Source organism: Erpetoichthys calabaricus, chromosome 17, assembly GCF_900747795.2.
Source record: "Erpetoichthys calabaricus chromosome 17, fErpCal1.3, whole genome shotgun sequence".
In the NCBI taxonomy this organism is placed as follows: domain Eukaryota; kingdom Metazoa; phylum Chordata; class Cladistia; order Polypteriformes; family Polypteridae; genus Erpetoichthys; species Erpetoichthys calabaricus.
In genome coordinates, this window is record NC_041410.2 from 12,116,458 (window position 1) to 12,138,225 (window position 21,768).

At 40.9% G+C, this 21,768-nt stretch overlaps 2 protein-coding genes across 3 annotated transcripts in view; both read left to right on the forward strand.

Annotated features, from left to right (window-relative positions):
* LOC114668115 (SHC-transforming protein 1-like) overlaps positions 1-6,168 on the forward strand; it is a 56,242-nt gene extending 50,074 nt beyond the window's left edge. For both annotated transcript variants that reach the window (XM_051920695.1, XM_051920696.1), the window contains exons 10-11: positions 4,166-4,419; positions 4,855-6,168. In XM_051920695.1, the coding sequence (XP_051776655.1) occupies positions 4,166-4,419; positions 4,855-4,983 (383 nt within the window). In that variant the 3' untranslated portion in view covers positions 4,984-6,168. The remainder of the gene's footprint in view (positions 1-4,165; positions 4,420-4,854) is intronic.
* A 6,746-nt stretch (positions 6,169-12,914) lies between these two features.
* The window catches only part of cep152 (centrosomal protein 152), a 67,584-nt gene continuing 58,730 nt past the window's right edge, over positions 12,915-21,768 (forward strand). Inside the window, exons 1-2 of the mRNA XM_051920657.1 lie at positions 12,915-13,095; positions 14,473-14,589. Of these exons, the coding sequence (XP_051776617.1) occupies positions 14,503-14,589 (87 nt within the window). The 5' untranslated portion in view covers positions 12,915-13,095; positions 14,473-14,502. The remainder of the gene's footprint in view (positions 13,096-14,472; positions 14,590-21,768) is intronic.

Here is a 21,768-nt window from a genome sequence, read left to right on the forward strand (position 1 = left end):
CACTCGTGCTGCGTTCAGTCAGTTCATGTGAGCCGCTCTCTTGTGTGATGTTGCGATGTCCACGGCTTTATTTAATGTTAGCTAAGACCCGGCACTTAAAAGTTTCTCGCTACAGCAATTTTAATTCTGTTACAAAGTGATCCAAAGTCTCGTTTATACCTCATGTCTTCTCATTAAACTTGTATGTCGTGAATATGGTATTGCAAATGGCAGCGGGAGTGTTTCTATAAACTTAATTTAAACTTACGGTTTACACCGTGCTTTGTTTCCGCAGTAGCTGCACTTATGAATATGCTTGTATGTGTCACTCGCTCGCTTCTTATTGTTTCGCTGCCTTCTCAATTGTGTAATGAATGTTTTCTTCAGCGCTCTTTGGGGCTCTTCCTTGTTTTCTACATACTGCGTTCACAGTCAGTTCACGTGATTACGTGGGAGGCGTGATGACGTGATACGCAACTCCGCCTCCCACGGCCATCGAGCTGCAGTCTATTACAGTATATGGACAAAAAAGAGGTTCCAGTTATGACCATTATGCGTAGAATTTCAAAATGAAACCTGCCTAACTTTTGTAAGTAAGCTGTAAGGAATGAGCCTGCCAAATTTCAGCCTTCCACCTACATGGGAAGTTGGAGAATTAGTGATGAGTGAGTGAGTGAGTGAGTCAGTCAGTCAGTCAGTGAGGGCTTTGCCTTTTATTAGTATAGATTATTATAAAAGTAAAATAAATCAGACTCTGCAGCTGCATGAATAAAAAAGTACCACTTCCAATTAGCGGAAATAACTGAAAAGTTGATAGAAATCTGCGTTTTGTACCTAATACTTGCATGCAAAATTTGGTTGACCTAAGAGAAAGCGTACCTCAAGTTATCGTGTTTACACACACACAAACACACAGACACACACACACAGACAGACAGACATAAAACATTGAGATTCATCAAAATTTTGAAGTCAAATTTTTGGATGATTGCAATACTTTGCCTATACTTTGTATACAAGCAAGTAAAAAAGGTAAAAAAAACTCACATTTAATTATTAGAATTGGAACAGGAGAAAGAAGTTTTAAATCCATATTCTGTGGTTTTGGAATGAACCCTGAAAGTTCAATATAAACCTAAAATGATATTTTAATGGTTTCCATCTTTTGTTGCTATATGATATCCTGTCTAACTCAGAGCATACATTTGTTATCATTGTGAATTATTTATGCAATTATGTGATAAAAGAAAGGATTGGGATGAATGATACAGAAAATATATCATGGCTAGATGTGATCTTGGAAAATCACCCATATTAAATGATATGCTGAATGCTGCATAATCCACTTTTATTATAAAAGAAATGCAAATGAATTAAAAATAAAAACAAAACAGAAAAATTCTGTATTCACCTCATTAACATTTACTGTAATCCTATTACCATTAGAATTTTTGATGGGAATACTGTTGGCCACTGCAATGTGAAGTCAAAAGAGGTTTTCCAAACACTGAGGAACATAGTTGTTGACACTCACAAGTTAGGTGAGGGATATAAAATGAATTCAAAAGCACTGAGAAATTTAAAAACAACTTTTATGTCAATTAGTAGGAAATGGAGGATGCATAAGTAGCAAGTATCTTCAAAAAATAGGCATTCCCTTAAAACACAGCAAGAGAATAGGTCAGATGAACAATCAAAAAGCTAAAACAAATTCCTACAAATGTGCAGATGGTCATAACTGAGATGGAAGAGGGAACAATTAACAGGCGGAGTGCTGGCTCTGAGGTTAAGGATCTGTACTAATACCTGGAAGATTGTTGGTTCAAATCTCGTTACTCCCAGAAGGGGTCCTATTCTATTGGGCCCTTGAGCAAGGCCCTCAACCTGAAAATTGATCCAGGAGAACTGCATAATGGCTGACCCTGTGATCTGTCCTCCAAAGGTCATACAAAAAGACAATTTCCCCTCAGGGATTTATACAGTGTACAAAATTGCTCAGGTATTCCACCTTATGGTACTGTAATAATTGAAAAGCTTACCTGATATCATGTCTTTAGTTTGTGCAAAAGCATGTAGCTTATCCACCCATTTTCTAAATCAAATTTTCCATTGGAGGATTACCAGAACGTAGCATATCTCGGCAGTTTTAGACTAGGGGCAGTCCAACCCATTGTAGGGCCCACTTGCCCATGCCGGTCCAATATAGGGTTACCAAACCACTTAACATCTTTATTGTAGGAACGTGGGAAGGAAACAGGTGTATCCTGAAAACAATAGGAGATTATGAAAACACTACTCCAAGGCAGGTGTTGAACTCTCATGCCCAGAAATGAAAGACAGCAGGACTAACCATTAAACCACAAGGTTTAAATTCTAATGGTAATAAAAATGGTCATCCCATTCAAAGTTGACTTCTACTTTATTTAAAGGATAGGTTTCAGCACACCATAACCCTGACATGGAAAATGGAACAATGGAAATAAAGTGGACAAAAGCTATTATTTTAAAGTTAAAAATGTGAGCACAGATCTTACCAACTATGAGAAAACCTAGTATGTCACATCTTTCAAGTTTTCAGCAAATTGAGAAAGTGATGTTGCCCCTATAATTAACGGTCTATAGATTTAATTTTTCCTGAGCTTCACTTACATATTATTGATTTTTTTTTTTCCAGGAATCAACAACACCTGCCCTTTAAATCACGCAGTCGCAGCATTTAAATCACACGATTATAATCCAACATTTTCATTGTTAGGCGGTCTTTCCTCATTGGTCAGTGGAGTTGCAGTATGTAAAATACTGTTGTGGAAAGCAGCCCGGACACACACAGGTGGACACCGAAGGTTCAAACACCAACACACGTTTATTCATATTTTCTCTATTTACAGTGCACACAACCCAGTACTCCCGTACCAAGCACCCTTCAGTCCTGGCCTCTCATAATGCCTTTCTCTCTCTTCCTGACCGCCTCCACTCCTCTTCTCCGAGCTCCATCCTCTTCCACCAGACTCCAGCCATTGAATGGAGGGAGGTGGTCCCTTTTATAATCACCCGGACGTGCTCCAGGTGCCTCCCGATGAACTTCTGGCGGAAGTGCTGAGGACCAGGGCTCTCCAGGCATTTGGGTGCCCCCTGGCGGTGACCACGGGCCCCAGTAGGGTTGAGCTTCCATGCTCCTTTCCCATGGTCCCCATAGCCACCACGGCGGTCGCCCCCTCGTGGTCCAGAGGAGGCGTAATCCCTCCTCCGGTCCTTCCGGGCATCCTGGCTGGGTACCGCCCCCAGCCGCTCGCCACACTGTGTACATATCAGCTTCTTCCATCCTGCTATGACCGGAATGAAAACATATTTGGCCATCACTACTACCTTATAACATCAGGAAGACCGAGTAACTCCAAAAACTAAAAAAAAAAAAAACAATTTTGAAAAACAAATGGCAGTCAGTTAGGGTGGCATGGTGGCACAGTGGGTAGTGCTGCTGCCTCGCAGTTGGGAGATCTGGGGACCAGGGTTCGCTTCCCGGGTCCTCCCTGCATGGAGTTTGCATGTTCTCCCCGTGTCTGCGTGGGTTTCCTCGGGGCGCACTGGTTTCCTCCCACAGTCCAAAAACATGCAGGTTAGGTGGATTGGCGATTCTAAATTTGCCCTAGTGTGTGCTTGGTATGTGGGTGTGTTTGTGTGTGTCCTGCGGTGGGTTGGCACCCTGCCCGGGATTGGTTCCTGCCTTGTGCCCTGTCTTAGCTGGGATTGGCTCTAGCAGACCCCCCCGTGACCCTTTGTTCGGATTCAGCGGGTTGTAAAATGGATGGATGGAAATGGCAGTTAGTAGGTTTTTTCCATTGCACGTGAGAGATGACAGATGATTAGGAGTAAATTTCACACTACAGTAATACTAAAAAATATTTTATTACACATAACCAGTGATACATGAAAGTAATTACTTTGGGAACTATAGGCGATTGTGTTTTGAGTCCAAAATAACACTGACTTGATATTAGGATGGACACATTAGGTGAACAGGAATTGACAATCTACATTGGGCTAAATGGCCTATACTCAAAAAATCATTTTTTTTCTTCTTTAAATAAAATATTCATAATAAATGAATGTCAAATAGGTGTTTAAACACAAATTGCAGTCTGCTATGGTGACAGTTCCACATTTTATCATTTTCTATGTTTTGTAGAATCCTCGGAGACTGCCTTCAGAGATTTATTGGGAAGCGACACTGTGTTGACCATTCTTCAGCACATAAATGAAGAATTGAAAAATGAGGTCTGGTATCATGGCAAGCTGAGCAGAAAGGACGCAGAAAGTTTACTTACTGAGAATGGCGACTTCCTAGTACGGGAAAGCATTAATTCTCCAGGACAGTATGTGCTGAGCGGATTAGAGGGAGGCTCTGTCAGGCATTTACTATTGGTGGATCCTGAAGGCATGGTAGGATCTTTGTTAGAAATTATATTTAAGAAAAATGGTGTAGCCAGGCCATAATTGTCCCTTTGGAAGTTTCAGAATCTTTGCATATTTTAGACTCTGTTTGCATACTGTTCATCTCAATGTAAGTGTTGGGTTCACACATTTCTTCTCAGGTTTTTCTCCCATACTCTAGAGTCTAGACGGTGGGTTAACTGGTGACTCCAAACTGTACAGCAGCTGTATTTAAATGTTGACATAATCAGTTACGGTGTGATAGAATGGTGTACTGCCCACTGCTGTGTCTTATCTTGTAGCCAAAGCAGCCAATTTAGGCTTCAGTCCCCAATTCCTCTAAAACTAGAAGAAGAAGATTTACAAGAATGACAGATGGACAGATCCTTGATGTGTAATGATATTTAACTAATTCATTTTTTCTTTTTGTGCTCTCTTACATAGGTTAGAACAAAGGATCACATATTTCAAAGTGTTGGACATCTTATTCATTTCCATATGGACAATCAGCAACCAATCATCTCCTCAGGGAGCAAACTGTGTCTGAAGCAGCCAGTTAAACAAAAACTGTGAAACCAGCTTCCAAAAAGTATACAATCTGGCTGTTTTTTTAATTTAAAAATCCAAAAAACTGAATGTATGATTGCATCGAGCATAATAACCAAAAAATGCAATTAAGTCAGCCAGACTGACCAAAAAAACAACACATCTTACAAGCACAATTGCTGAAGTCCGCTCAACACAACCTGGCTTTGGAATTCTTTTGCCGATAAGAATGAAAGAAATGTGCCTTGCCGCATTCATTGGTTAGCGTCCTGCTTGACTTTTAATAGCAGATTACATCTTTTATAACTGTCTGGATCTGTTTATTCTCTTGTTTGCCAAACTGGTATATTAATGCACAATAGACATTTTAAATATAAGAAAGAAGATAACTTTATTTCATACAGAAAAAAATACTAATAAAGTTTAATTATTTGATAGCAAAAATTCTGCTTTATCAGCTTGTGCTGTTTACTGAAAACATATTGTAAGTATACTCAGAATTTATAACTAAAATAACTGGCTTTTTTGTGTTTAAGTTAAGCTATTTAAAAGTACTGAAATGCTATATTTATAATTATGTATTTATTCTTACATAAAACAAGATGTAAAAAGAAAGAAAGCATTGCCTTTATAAATTAAAGGCTCCAGTTCCAAACAAATTCTGCTTAAAGGAGAGTTGCAGTGCTTTCCAAGAAGCATACTTTGAAGAACATGCCAGAAGCGTGTTTGACTGACTCAACACATGGCCAGTGTACTCATAAAATTAAATTTAAAGCATGGCAACTATTATTTAAAAAATGTGATTTTTTTGAAAGAAAAAAAAAATACTGAATGTGCACAAGTTCTATTTTATTGTTTTAACTAATTTATGATGTAAATATTATAATTCTGCTTTATAGCTGAATGACGTTGATTATTTTAAAAACATACTGTAATTAAATAACACCTAATAAAATCTAAATATTGTACATGGGTTATCAATCTGTCACTGTCAATGTTATCTGTCACTACAAAATACACAAGTATATGTTGAAAAATAACTGGTACAAGAAATTGTATGAGATGTAAGACGCATTAAATCACTAAATCATGTCAATCATCCATTCATTTTTCTGTGCCCATTTCTTCATTTACAAGGTTGGCAGGACAGTCTGGAAGGCAGAAACCAATCCTGGACAGGACTGTGGCCAACTACAGGACACATTTATGCATACACCCTGTGGGGAACAGCTCGGACACAGACAGGTAGACAAGATGTTATCACCCAACACACGTTTATTTACATTATTTACATACATCGTAGTGCACAATACCCAGTGCCGCAGCACCAATCACCCCTTAAGTCCTGGCCACAACACAATGCCTTCTCCAAGTCTCTGGTCCGCCTCCACTCCTCTTCACCAAGCTTCGTCCTCTTCCACCCGACTCTTGCCATTGACTGGAGGGAGGCAGCCCCCTTTTATTCACCCCAGAAGGACTCCAGGTGCATCCTGAGGAACTTCTGTAGCCACACACCTGTGTGGCGGAAGCTCTGACGGTGTATCCGGAAGTCCTCCGGGTGTCCCCAATCCTCTTCCCCCAGCACTTCCGGGTGTGGCGGAATTACTGCGGTCCAGGGCTCCCAAGGCATCGGGGCGCCCCCTGGCGGTGACCACGGGCCCCTACAGGGTTGAGCTTCCAAGCTCTGTACCCGTGGCCCCCAAAGTAACCAGGGCGGGCGCCCCCTCATGTTCTGGAGGAGGCACAAGCCCTCCTCCGGTCCTCCTGGGCATCCTGGCCGGGCATGAACCCCAGCCGGGTACCACAACCCACACTAACTTACACTGGACCCATTCAGATTAACTTACCTACCTAAAAATTCCAGAGAAATCACAGGGAGAAGGTGCAGAATCTACACATATGGTGTTAGGGCCTGGAGAAATATTGAGCTAATTAACCACTCTACCACTGTGATACCAAGTCAAGTCAAGGCAAGTCAAGTTGGGGAGCATGCACTGGTATAATGCGTTGCCGAACCCACTACACAACAAAACAACTCGGGATCCCGGTTTGCAACCCCCCAGGCAGACACGTGGTCCAGTCCCACCCTCTGGAAATGACCCTCTATCTGTCGCAGCCAGGTGTTACGTGGGCGACCCCTTGGTCTGGTACAGCCACTCGGGCCCCCAACAATGAGGATCTTACGAGCTGGATCACCCTTGGGGAAACGTGCCACATGGCTGTAGTGCCATAACTGACGCTCCCTCACAATGCAGGTAATGTGCCTCAATCGGGACTCCATGAGTAACCGTTCATTCGACACAAAGTCAAACCGACGGTACCCAAGGATTTTCCGGAGAGACACAGTACCAAAGGAGTCCAGTCTTCATCTCAGGTCACTGGATAGCGTCCATGTCTCGCAACCATATAGCAAGACAGGAAGCACCAGGACTCTATAAAGACTTGGACCTTCGTCCCTTTGCATAGATATTGGGAGCGCCACACACCCCTTTCCAGCGACCTCATGGCCCCCCATGCTCTCCCAATCCGTCTACTGACTTTATAGGAAGAGTCACCAGAGACATGAATGTCACTGCCAAGGTAAGTAAAACTCTCAACAAGGTCGACACTCTCTCCACAGACAGACACACTGCTGATGGCTGTGCCAAAGAGGGCATTGAAGGCCTGGATCTTGGTTTTTATCCAGGACACTCGCAAGCCCAGACACTCAGACTCCTCGCTCAGTCTCTCAAGCAACCCGATCAGAACCTCCATTGACTCTGCGAAGATCACAGCATCATCAGCAAAGTCAAGATCCGCGAACCTTTCTTCACCAACAGATGCCCCACAGCCACTGGACCCCACGACCCTGCCCAACACCCAGTCCATAAAAGCATTGAACAGAGTAGGAGCAGAACACACCGCTGACGAACCCCAGAATCAACTGGGAAAAAACACAGAGGTCCTGCCTCCACTCTGCACAGCACTCACAGTACCAGTGTACAGGCCGGCCATGATATCCAGCAACCTCAAGGGGATCCCACGAATCCTCAGGATGTTCCACAGGGCAGCTTGATCAACTGAGTCGAACGCTTTGCGAAAATAGACAAAGGCTGCAAAGAAGCTCTGCTGATATTTGCGTTTGCGCTCCATGAGAACCCTCAGTGCCAGAATGCAGTTGATGGTAGACTTCTTAGGCATAAAACTAGACTGTTCTGGTCGCTGGTAGGTGAGCAAGTGATCACGGATCCTATTGAGGACGACCCTAGCAAGGACCTTACCCGGCACTGAGAGCAGTGCACCGAGAGTAGTTGCTGCAATCCAGGCGATCCCCTTCCCTTTCCAGATAGGGACAACAAGTCCTGTTTTCCAGTCAGTTGGGATGATGCCAGTCTCCCAAATGGAAGCAAAGATTGCTTGCAATGCCAGGATGACAGCCATACCACCAGCCTGGAGAAGTTCACTCTGGATACCACAGATCCCTGCAGCCTTTCCCCTCCTCAGTTGGTTCACCATCTGTGCCATCTCAGTGAGACTGAGTGGTTCACAGCTAATTGGAGGATCAGCCTCAAGGACCGTGGACTCAGAGATATCCAACATCCTAGCCAGAGGATCAGTTTTGAACAACTGCTCAAAGTAGCCAGCCCAGCAGGTCACAACTGCAGTGTCATCCGTAAGGACCGTTCCATCAGCTGCCCTGATTGCGACTGAGGAACAGATTCAGATGTGCGCAATGCTTCAAAACCTCTGTAAGCAGGATGTGGGTCACTAGACCACAGATGGTGTGTCACTTGCTCACAGATTCCTCTAACAAACGCCTCCTTATCTGCCCTCAGAGCCCTTGCAGCTGTCCTTCTCAGTTCCCAGCACAGACCAGAGTTGCCATTGAGCTGTGCGCTTCGACTCCTCTCAATGATATCCAGGGTGCCCTGCGAGATGAAACACCTCCTTCTGGGAATACCGGTAACACCAACACAGCCTTCAGCAACCTTCAGGGTCTTATCACGGAAGGTCTCCCAGTCTTCCGGGAGACTGTGACACCCATACCATTTTATTTTAAGTAATTACTTTTGCAGTACACACCTTGAAATGGTGGTTTAATAAGCAACATGAATCGAAGGTTAAACTATAAAAAATAAATTAGGGAAGCACTGGCAAAAGACTGAACTCAACTATATATATATATATATATATATATATATATATATATAATATATATATATATATATATATATATATAATATATAATATATATATATATATATATATATATATATATATATATAATATATATATATATATATATATATATATATATATATATATATATATATAATATATATATATATACAGTTAGGTCCATAAATATTTGGACAGAGACAACTTTTTTCTAATTTTGGTTCTGTACGTTACCACAATGAATTTTAAATGAAACAACTCCGATGCAGTTGAAGTGCAGACTTTCAGCTTTAATTCAGTGGGGTGAACAAAATGATTGCATAAAAATGTGAGGCAACTAAAGCATTTTTAACACAATCCCTTCATTTCAGGGACTCAAAAGTAATTGGACAATTGACTCAAAGGCTATTTCATGGGCAGGTGTGGGCAAGTCCATCGTTATGTCATTATCAATTAAGCAGATAAAAGGCCTGGAGTTGATTTGAGGTGTGGTGCGGCTATTTCATGGGCAGGTGTGGGCAAGTCCATCGTTATGTCATTATCAATTAAGCTGATAAAAGGCCTGGAGTTGATTTGAGGTGTGGTGCTTGCATGTGGAAGATTTTGCTGTGAACAGACAACATGCGGTCAAAGGAGCTCTCCATGCAGGTGAAAAAAGCCATCCTTAAGCTGCGAAAACAGAAAAAACCCATCTGAGAAATTGCTACAATATTACGAGTGGCAAAATCTACAGGTTGGTACATCCTGAGAAAGAAAGCAAGCACTGGTGAACTCAGCAACGCAAAATGACCTGGACGTCCATGGAAGACAACAGTGGTGGATGATCGCAGAATCATTTCCATGGTGAAGAGAAACCTCTTCACAACAGCCAACCAAGTGAACAACACTCTTCAGGGGGTAGGCGTATTGATATCCAAGTCTACCATAAAGAGAAGACTGCATGAAAGTAAATACAGAGGGTGCACTGCAAGGTGCAAGCCACTCATAAGCCTGAAGAATAGAAAGGCTAGATTGGACTTTGCTAAAGAACATCTAAAAAAGCCAACATAGTTCTGGAAAAACATTCTTTGGACAGATGAAACCAAGATCAACCTCTACCAGAATGATGGTGTATTTATTGGGTATGGTTTGAGTTAAGACTCTAGCAGCAGCCCATAAAACCTGTTGTAAACAGGTAATACTTAATGCAAGATGTCCTTCAAAAAGAGAACTGTGCTCAAGAGGTATTTTAACATCAGTAGGAGAGTGGTACTGTGGGACTCTCAGAATTTCTCAGATGACGGAGCACAAGTTTGGTCTACAGCCAAAATGTGACACTCAAAGTTTATAGTGCCAGTAATTGTTAGACTAAGGGCTATGATCAATGTATTAAGATTTTCAAGTCCTCAGTTGTATTATACTGTTGTATTATATGTTTATATGTTTGTTTCACTTCATGTGGTTTATTTCTGGAGTCTATGTAAACCAAAAAAGCAATTCTTTGTTATGGTCTTGTTTTCTATAGTTACGTGACCAGGATGTGACATAAAACAAGACCATTGTTCAGTCAATATTCATCTCCTGGTACATTATACAGTACGTTCTGAATTTCATTAGTATAGTAGCTGAATTCTTTTCTGATTCATTAATTTTGCTCTGCCCTTTGATTCTTATTTATTTGGTTTTGCTTTTGCCTTCACGGTTTTTAATTCCATTTTGCCTAGCGTTAATCAGTTCTTGCTCATTTTTTTCACATATATCCTTGGATTTCTATTAGTGTCCTTAACAATTAGAAATCCTACAAGAAGCAGTTATCTTCTGTTCATGATCAGCTGTTGAACGTCAGGACAGATATCCACACACTAATGTCACTGTGGTAGGCACAGCAAACTTCTCTATGGTCAATATGAATCCATGAGCGAGCATCATCCAGAGCTTGTTATTATAATCATATAATGCAACTTAAGGTTCTGCTGTCAAATGAAATACTCTAGTGGTAACATGTAGGTGTTAATGAAAGGGGGGCTCCAAGTGTACTGTGGGGGAACACTGCAAGATACCTACACAATACATTGTGATTGTTACTTGCATGTTTCCCACAGACTAATGACATTAGTAACAAACAGATGCAAAACTATTTATGAAGCATCAGAAGATCTATATAAGAAAGATACACCAGGTATGCTTTTGTAGTATTTAGCTTTATGACCAGTGGAGAAAAACTATACCTGAATCTAGTGGAGCAAGTGCGAAAGTTTCTGTACTGTTTGTCACAACAGAAGGAGGAAAACAATGACTGTACAGTTTGGCAAAGGTCTTTAATAATAAACACTTCAGTGTGTATTATAAATGTTTTGAGCAGAGGGTAGCTGTCTTCCAGTAATATTCTGATAAAAAATAAGTATAGTGGCAGTAGTAGTAGTAGTAGTAGTAATATTGTCACATGAAATTCTTAATTGGATGCCTGACTAGCATGCAACATAATGCCACTCTCTGACACCTTGATAAACAAGAAAGTATAACAAAGTTTTTATATGTTTTTCAAGACATCTTGCCAACAGCCATACACTTTTATGCATGAGTCTTCTCCATAATTTTTATAGGGATACAGCCATTGACCACTCACAATCAAAGTAAGGGCGTAGAATAGTATTGGCCTTGAATAGCATGGAAATCTGTGCACTGGTGTCTGGCGAAATACTAGAGAAAATATGATTCCAGGATGCTGACCATAATACATGCTTTTCCAATTATTGTCCATCCAATATCTGTGTTTTTTGATATTTTCTTTTCACTTGTTAATTTCAGATGTGGCTTTGTCTTTAAACCCCTGCCTCTAAGGCCAGCATCCTGGAGTTGTCTCTTCATGTTGCAGATGACACTGGTGTTCTGCTTGTATATAAGGAAGAAGCCAACTGAGGGCCTGTAAGGCGTTTGTTTCTCACACTACACATTTGATATTCTTATCCTCTTATGATATTGTCCATATGGGCCTTCCCCTTCCTTAGACACATTTGTATGAAATCTTTAGTTTCTTGTCAGTCTTTCCCATGGAATAACCTTCAATATACATAAACACAATAAGCTGGCATATTTTTTTTTAAAAAGATGTTTCATTTTGGCCACTTTTGAACCCAGAACTCAACTTTAGGAATGCCAGTACATTGCAATCCAAGTGAACAGAATAACAGATTCTAACTGTGCAAATGCAATTAGCTCTTCAATATGGCTAATTAAGAATAAGCTAACTGAGTTGATTATTAGGACACTAAAGGAATGGATGCTGAAAATGGGGCTTTTTATGTTAATGATAAGTTAAGAATCATTCACTTCAAGCAGTAACAGCCTTTGGAGACACTGGTAATATCTTGGCCTATATATTTTAAAATCAATTTAATGGTATCTTTGTAAAAACTGGTATCAATTTCTATCAAAAACATGAAAATTACTGGGTGACCTCAAACGTCTTACTGGTAGTGTATTTGTTCTACTCAACCTAACGCAGTCTTCCTCCTTCCCTCCCAGTGTAATTTTAATGTTGGACACTTACCCTAAAGATATCGTGAGGCCCCTCCTCCTTTTGAATGGAGAGCTGCTAATGGCTGACGAGTGACGACATCGTTCGCGCTGCCAGTAGCGCCAGCTTTCAAAGAATAGCGACACCGCCAACACCAGATTGCTGCTCGCTCACTCATCCTGTGGGTGTACCCGCTCAACATATTCTCCACCCTCTTACACGCGGAAGCAAACTTCCCTCTATGTCATTGGTTTAAAATGACATGACGTAGGAAAGCCTTTACCGATGATTGGCTCTACTGCTTGCCAGTCTGTGGTAGTTCCGGTTTGTTGCTAGACGGAATAGTTGTTATTTGTCCGTTGTGATGGATGTAGGAAACGGTTAATATTTGCAGAGTTTGACTACATATTTTTATTAAGGTTTCTAGTAAATTAATGTCTGAGAGTCACGAAATCGAATTAACGGAACTGAAAGACGACTTAATGGTAGGTATCTTTTATGGTTTTCTACTTGCAATTCTCGTTTAACTGTTTATTTGACTTATTTACATCTTGCCTGAAGAAGGGGCCTGAGTTGCCTCGAAAGCTTGCATTTTGTAATATTTTTTTAGTTAGCCAATAAAAGGTGACATTTTGCTTGGCTTTTTTCTACATTCATAATGGCTAACACGGTACAACACCCTAGTAGCATTGTGAATCATAAAGGTTCGAGCGCCAGAGTAGTGTGATGAGAATATAATTCACATAGGAGCTTCGATAGTCACAAGATTAATCGCTGCTTTAACAGCTTTGTGGAGTGTTTTTTCTTGTTTTTCTTTTTAGATAGCCCGTTTGATAACATGTAACTTCTTGTTTTGTCTTGTGACAAATTTTGATTATTCAAAAATACTGCATGTGTTCTCGCGGGGTCTCTCCTAATAGAGCAGTACTCTGTTAGTACTTCTGTGAAGTGGCTGTAAAACTTGCAATTCGTGTAAATGCAAACGTTCACTTATTTCAGAAGGTGCACGATTGGGCGTGTTTTAAAAGTCAGTTATGGGGAAGGTAAATATTAGGTATGCTCTCCTACCTATGCGTATCAAGTGGTTGCCATGGTTATTTGTGTAAACGTTGGTATTGAAACGTCGGATATGTTTTAAATTGCGATTGTATTTACTTTTTTAACGTTTGTGTGAGACAGAACTTGATGGGGAAAAGACGTTTTCCAAATAGCTGGTGAGTCGTCGATTCTTCTTATATTTTCTTATTTTCAATCTGCATGTGGCGTTTCACCGACCAAGCAACTGGAATTTTTTATCAACCGTTCAAATATTAGAGTGCAAGTAGAAGGGTCTGCAGAGACAGCATATTTTGAAACAAGAAAGTGAAGAGGGCAGAGTATATTTCAGATCGTTAAAGCAGCACAATACGTTCCTGAAAGCAAGTGCTAGTAGGCGAGTCATCCGCCCTTTTTTAAATATTAATTGAGCCCTGTGATGAACTAGGTGCTCCATTCACGGTTGGTACTCAACGCTGGTGGAACAGACAGTGGCTGTCCATATGCCTGATCTAGTTATGTGGGATAGAAAATAGATGGATGCATGAAGTCTCATTGAAAAAAAATAAACAGAAAGTGCAGAATACATATTGATGAGCTGGGTATGGCTAAATGCTTCGTTCTTTCCAAAGCTTTTCTTATGTTAAAATTAAGGTAACGTTAACCAACAAGAGTTTGGTAGTTAATCTGTCAGCAAAAAGGACTAATGTCTGATCTGAATGGTCCAATTAGTTTATATGAGGTAAAAAATGTAGACCGGTATCTTGGTGTATCATTTTTTTAACAGAGCACTTTAATAAATGATATCTATATATCTTTTTTGACAGATTTAAATAAGTTGATAAAAACCTGGGAAAATGTCCATTGACTTTGACGTACCAGTACTGCAAGCTGAATGTGAAGAAGAGGAGTATGATGAAGATGATATTGCTCGGGAAAAGGAGGTGCAGTATGGTCTTGGCAATATTACTTAAGTGCCACTGAATATTACTTTGTTTGTGTCATGAGTTGCCTTTACAGACACATTTGTTAAACACCACTAAGATATACAGGGTGTCCATAAAGTCCGTGTACAATTTAAAATAGTTGTAACTTTGTAAGTATATGTGATAAAAAAGGATTAGAAAGAAGAAATACTTACATTTTTATTGTTCTCATTAGTTTTCAGTAGGTCCACCATCATTACTAATACAAAGGGTAATACGATTCTGTAGTTCTGGGAAAATATTTTCAAGCTAATTTTCAGTAATACCACCATTTACATCAGTTATTCTAGCTTGCAAGTCTTCCAAAGATCGAGGTTTGTTTGAATAAACATTCCTTTTCACATGTCCCCATAAAAAGAAATCCAGTGGAGTCAAATCTGGCGAACATGGAGGCCAAGAAAATGGTCCACCTCTTCCAATCCATCTGTTAGGGAATTTCTCATGCAGAAACTGTCAAACATGCAAAGCAAAGTGACAAGGAGCACCATCTTGTTGAAACACTGTGTTCTCTATCAGTCCTAATTGTTCAAGTTGAGGAATAAAGTAATTTTGCAGCATTTCTAAATAGCTATCACTATTAACAACACACCCTTCAAAAAAAGTATGACCCTATGACTCGATTTTTTTCCAGAGCACACCTTTGGGAGAATCTCTTTCAAGTTCAACAGACTCATGTGGATTTTCAGTTCCCCAAATACAGAAAAAATAAAACTTCTAAAGACAAAAAAAAAACTAGATACATCAAGCTTTCTAATCCTTTTTACGAATTCTTTCTATCACTTATACTTACAAAGTTACAACTATTTTAAATTGCACACTGACTTTATGGACACCCTGTTTAAAAAAGAAAGAAAAATCTTGAGGCTTCTTCATTAAAGGAAGGAAAATTGAATAAACTCCAAAAGGACCAGCCACAGAACAAAAATCAATTAACAAAACAAAACAAAAAAAACCTTCTTTGAACACCAAGTTGGATAGTTATTGTGTTCCATGCTAGGTAGAGTAGTACTTCATCTCACATGAGATATCCGGAAAGTATTCACAGCGCATCACTTTTTCACATTTTGTTATGTTACAGCCTTATTCCAAAATGGATTAAATTAATTTTTTTCCTAAGAATTCTGCACACAACACCCCATAATGACAATGTGAAAAAAGTTTACTTGAGGTTTTTGCAAATTTATTAAAAATAAAAAAACTGAGAAACCACATGTACATAAGTATTCACAGCCTTTGCTCAATACTTTGTCGATGCACCGTTGGCAGCAATTCCAGCCTCAAGTCTTTTTGAATATGATGCCACAAGCTTGGCACACCTATCCTTGGCCAGTTTCGCCGATTCCTCTTTGCAGCACCTCTCAAGCTCCATCAGGCTGGATGGGAAGCGTCAGTGCACAGCCATTTTAAGATCTCTCCAGAGATGTTCAATCGGATTCAAGTCTGGGCTCTGGCTGGGCCACTCAAGGACATTCACAGAGTTGTCCTGAAGCCACTCCTTTGATATCTTGGCTGTGTGCTTAGGGTTGTTGTCCTGTTGAAAGATGAACCGTCACCCCAGTCTGAGGTCAAGAGCGCTCTGGAGCAGGTTTTCATCCAGGATGTCTCAGTACATTGCTGCAGTCATCTTTCCCTTTATCCTGATTAGTCTCCCAGTTCCTGCCGCTGAAAAACATCCCCACAGCATGATGCTGCCACCACCTTACTTCACTGTAGGGATGGTGCCAGGTTTCCTCCAAATGTGACGCCTGGCATTCACACCAAAGAGTTCAATCTTTGTCTCATCAGACCAGAGAATTTTCTTTCTCATGGTCTGAGAGTCCTTCAGGTGCCTTTTGGCAAACTCCAGGCGGGCTGCCATGTGCCTTTTACTAAGGAGTGGCTTCCGTCTGGCCACTCTACCATACAGGCCTGATTGGTGGATTGCTGCAGAGATGGTTGTCCTTCTGGAAGGTTCTCCTCTCTCCACAGAGGACCTCTGGAGGTCTGACAGAGTGACCATCGGGTTCTTGGTCACCTCCCTGACTAAGGCCCTTCTCCCCCGATCGCTCAGTTTAGATGGCTGGCCAGCTCTGGGAAGAGTCCTGGTGCTTTTGAATTTCTTCCACTTACAGATGATGGAGGCCACTGTGCTCATTGGGACCTTCAAAGCAGCAGAAATTTTTCTGTAACCTTCCCCAGATTTGTGCCTTGAGACAATCCTGTCTCGGAGGTCTACAGACAATTCCTTTGACTTCATGCTTGGTTTGTGCTCTGACATGAACTGTCAACTGTGGGACCTTATATAGACAGGTGTGTGCCTTTCCAAATCATGTCCAACCAATTGAATTTACCACAGGTGGACTCCAATGAAGCTGCAGAAACATCTCAAGGATGATCAGTGGAAACAGGATGCACCTGAGCTCAATTTGGAGCTTCATGGCAAAGGCTGTGAATACTTATGTACATGTGCTTTCTCAATTTTTTTTATTTTTAATAAATTTGCAAAAACCTCAAGTAAACTTTTTTCACGTTGTCATTATGGGGTGTTGTGTGTAGAATTCTGAGGAAAAAAATGAATTTAATCCATTTTGGAATAAGGCTGTAACATGACAAAATGTGGAAAAAGTGATGCGCTGTGAATACTTTCCGGATGCACTGTACATTCCTATGTAGCACATATAGACAATGCCAAATGTTTCTCCTAAAGTACCCTGACTTTGGTTTTCTGGATACCCACTAAAATGTAGATCAGCACAAATGTAATTCAATAGTTTTAAGTATATCGTACCTGTGGGCAACTCAGGCTCCATGTACAATGCTACAATAATCACAGATATATCTCATTGTATAAGTTCCACAGAGCCACAATTATATAAAAGTCTTTATTGAAGAAAATGTTAAAGGCTGCTTGAGCTACTCCATGTTTAATACCCATCTTTACATATAGTAGCACGTAACTTTGTTTTGCTGATTAGATAGGTTGATCAATTCAAGCTTGTTTGTCTTGGGATGTGTAGTTGGTGGCTGCTCAAATAATCAATTGCATCATGTATGATAGTGAAAACTACAAAGTCAAAGCAGTTTCGATGTTTTACAAGTAGTACGAGTTTCTAATTCAGTTTCATCCGTCTATCCATCCATTATCCAACCCGCTCTATCCTAACATTGGCAGGGCAGTTTTATCATTGATTCCCAGTAAGACCCTGAGTTAACTAATTACCCTGCCAATGTTGCCATTGAGATCATATGTACTCCGTGGCCACTTTGATAAATCCATCCATCCATTCTCTTCCGCTTATCTGAGATCGGGTCGCGGGGGCAGCAGCTTGAGCAGAGATGCCCAGACTTCCCTCTTCCCTGCAGTTTCTTCTAGCTCTTCCGGGGTAATCCCAAGGCGTTCCCAGGCGAGCCGGGAGACATAGTCCCTCCAGCGTGTCCTGGGTCTTCCCCGGGGCCTCCTCCCGGTTAGATGTGCCCGGAACACCTCACCAGGGAGGCGTGCAGGAGGCATCCTGATCAGATGCCCGAGCCACCTCATCTGACACCTCTCGATGCGGAGGAGCAGTGGCTCTACTCTGAGCCCCTCCTGGATGACTGAGCTTCTCACCCTATCTTTAAGGGAAAGCCCAGACACCCTGCAGAGGAAACTCATTTCAGCCGCTTGTATTCGCAGTCTCGTTCTTTCAGTCACTACCCATAGCTCATGACCATAGGTGAGGGTAGGAACATAGATCGACTGATAAATTGAGAGCTTTGCCTTACGGCTCAGCTCCTTCTTCACCACAAAAGACCGATGCAGAGCCCACATCATTGTGGACGCCGCACCGATCTGCCTGTTGATCTCACGCTCCATTCTTCTCTCACTTGTGAACAAGACCCCGAGATACTTGAACTTTACCACTTGGGGCAGGATCTCGCTCCCAACCCTGAGAGGGCTCTCCAGCCTTTTCCGGCTGAGGACCATGGTCTTGGTTGTGGAGGTGCTGATTCCCATCCAAGCCGCTTCACACTCAGCTGTGAACCGATCCAGAGAGAGCTGAAGATCACGGCCTGATGAAGCAAACAGGACAACATCATCTGCAAAAAGCAGTGACCCAATCCTGAGTCCACCAAACCGGACCTCCTCAATGCCCACTTTGATAAATCTCCTTCTTTATTAATAGAAATAGCTCCCTCTTCCAACCATTCAATCATGTGATTGCAACTTAATTTAACATTCAGACATGATTAAGAGGCTTGGCTTTTGCTTGACCATAGATTAAAATGTGTAAGACTTGATCTATGTGACTTTGGTCATAATATGGTGGTTGCTGCCACATGTAGTGTTTCCAGCATCTCGCACATAGCTACCCTTCTGGGATTTCCATGCACTGTAGTCTTTATTGAGATGGCATAATGAATAAAAAAGCATCCAGTAAGTGGCCATTATGTTAAAAAGAAACGTCATAGTAGAAATGGCCAAGCTAACAGAAATGCCACAAATACTCCAGTAACAACTCCTTTTTCAATGATGATATGTCTGACTGTACAGCATGTCAGATGCTGAATCAAATGGGCTACTGTAGCATAAAACCGTCACATTCCTCTCCTGTTAATAGTGGGCACACGGTCACCAAAACTTTATGATTGTGATTTGGAAAAATGTCTCCTGGTCCAATGAATCTCATTTTTCTTCTGTGACATGGAGATGATAGGATCAGACTTTGAAGTAAACAACTTGAATCAATTGATCCATCCCGCCTTGTATTGATGGTACAGGCTGGTGGTGGTATAATTATGTGAAGATTTTTTTGTTGGCGCATATTGGGCCTTGTAATAACAACTAAGTGTTATTTCGAATGGCATAGCCCACCTACAAATTGTTGCATACCATCTTTGGTCACAGTCTACCCTTTTTCAAGTGAATAATGTGCCCTTTCACAAAACAAGCCTCATCCCAAGTTGGTTCCATGAACATGACAGTGACATCAATTTACTCCAGTGGCCTGCAAAATCCTTAGCTCTCAAGCTACTTAAGTAGATCATCTTTTGGAATGGTGGAGGATCTGGAGGTTTGCAGCATGAACACAATTATTGTGGGGTACTTTTTAGATGGCATGAACCAAAATCCCTAAGGCATGTTTACAGCAGCAAATAGCTGAAACCATACCTCAAAGAGTTCAGGGTATTTTGAGGGTGAAAGAGGGGCTTACCTGTTAATAGACGGAATGGCCTAATGTCTAGGAACAACTGTATTACGCCCTTGTGTTTCTTAACTTGCTTACAATAAATATGTCAATTGAATCTCTTTTCTTCATGTAAGGTAGGTCACTGGTTCAGTCCCCACCAATCATGCACTGACAAGTCTCATTATCTGTTGTGGCTTCAGTTGCAGAATTATGGAAGCAATTGTCTAATATAGAAAAGTACCTGTGCTACACATTACTTTTTGCATAACACAAAATAACACTGTCACACTCAAAAAGAGTCCATTTAGAGTTGATAACATGGATATCGCGAGAAAACCAGACATTTTTGCTCCATGCTTCTAGAATAGTGCCCCCGTCCACTTTAACTCTTTCAGGGCAGATGTCGGCTGTTGTCAAAGGGAGGGGTAGATGGTGGCAGTCAACTGTAAATGGTGACAAAACCCACCGTTATGTTTTAGTTGGACTCTCTTTGCTAGAAGGAAAGTTAATTCATTGGTTTGACCAAATTCCCTGTACTGGCGTGAGTAGTGAGGACCAAACGACGACAAAAATGGCTTTAACATCTGGCAAGAGATCGAAGTGAATGCGTAAAACAAAATACTCCATTGACAACGTTTTACATATTGCTGAATTGGACTCTGACTTGTCAGACTCCGATTTTGATATTAATGATTGAAAACAAATGTGAGGTACCAGCATCAGCTGATTGGTGCTGAACAGGTTCATCTAGCAGATGCACCTACAGCAATGTTCACCTGGGAGGACCGCCATTTACATTTAAAGGAGGTGCAAACCAGATTGCGATGTACTGCGACTGCAACAGCCGCTGCCACCCTTGACCCCGCAAAGACAGTCTGGTAGCATTCCTGGTGAACAGACGGCCACAGCATGCAGAAACAGAGGTTTTATGTTGATTTCTGTGTGAAGCCATTGCTTTGTGTGCTTTTCAGAAACTGTGTTTTTTGGAAAAAAATATTCAGCCTTCAAAAGTTAATTAAGCAAATCTGGGGATGTAATGCTAGGTTTTAAAAGATTAGATTGTATCTCTTATTTTGTCACAGTCAATATGGGGATAGATAGGTCTGTGACCACAAGATGGTGTTATTGCACCATTTATTTTCTTTATCTTTAATCTATCTGGTCTACACATGTGCAGTTGCTCCTGTATGGTTACAGTTGCTTCTGTGCTGAGATGTGGGGTCTCTTTGTTTTAATTTTTTTTCCTGTGTCTTCATGTATGTTCGCCCTGTCCTGAGTGAAGTCCTGTTGTGCATGTACAGATATTTAAGACCTGAAGTAACAGAACTGGTTTGATTTGGTTATTATCTCGGATCAACTTGCTTGCTTTATGATTTGTCCCTATATATTGCCACCTTCTTTTTTTTTTTTGTCTCTGATTATTCCAACTAACTAATACAACTAATACTGTACGTATATGTTTAAATGTTTTCATAAACATGGTTTATGAAATCTGATGGGTGGTGTTTTGGTAATCCATTAGTCTCTGTATATTCAGGTACAGTGGTACCTCTGGTCACGACCGTAATTCCTTCTGAAACTCTGGATGCGACCTGATTTGGTCGCGACCTGAGTGTAATTTCTCTATAAGATTGTATGTAAATACAATTGATTCATTCCAGACTGTACGAACTGTATGTAAATAATATATACTGTATATTTTAAGCACAAAAATAGTTAATTATACCATAGAATTCACAGTGTAATAGTAAACTAAATGTAAAAACATTGAATAACACTGAGAAAACCTTGAACAACAGAGAAAACTAACATTGTAAGAGTTTGCACTAGACCCTTACGAACCGCTTGTATGAGTTTTAAGCACAGGGAAAAAAAATTACTTCCACTTCTCTTGCGAAACTTTTCACACCATCCTCTACTGGCTTTAAATTCCTCACCTTTGCCACTAGAAGAAGGATTTTTTTGTCAGAAAATCGCCATGAATCTTTCT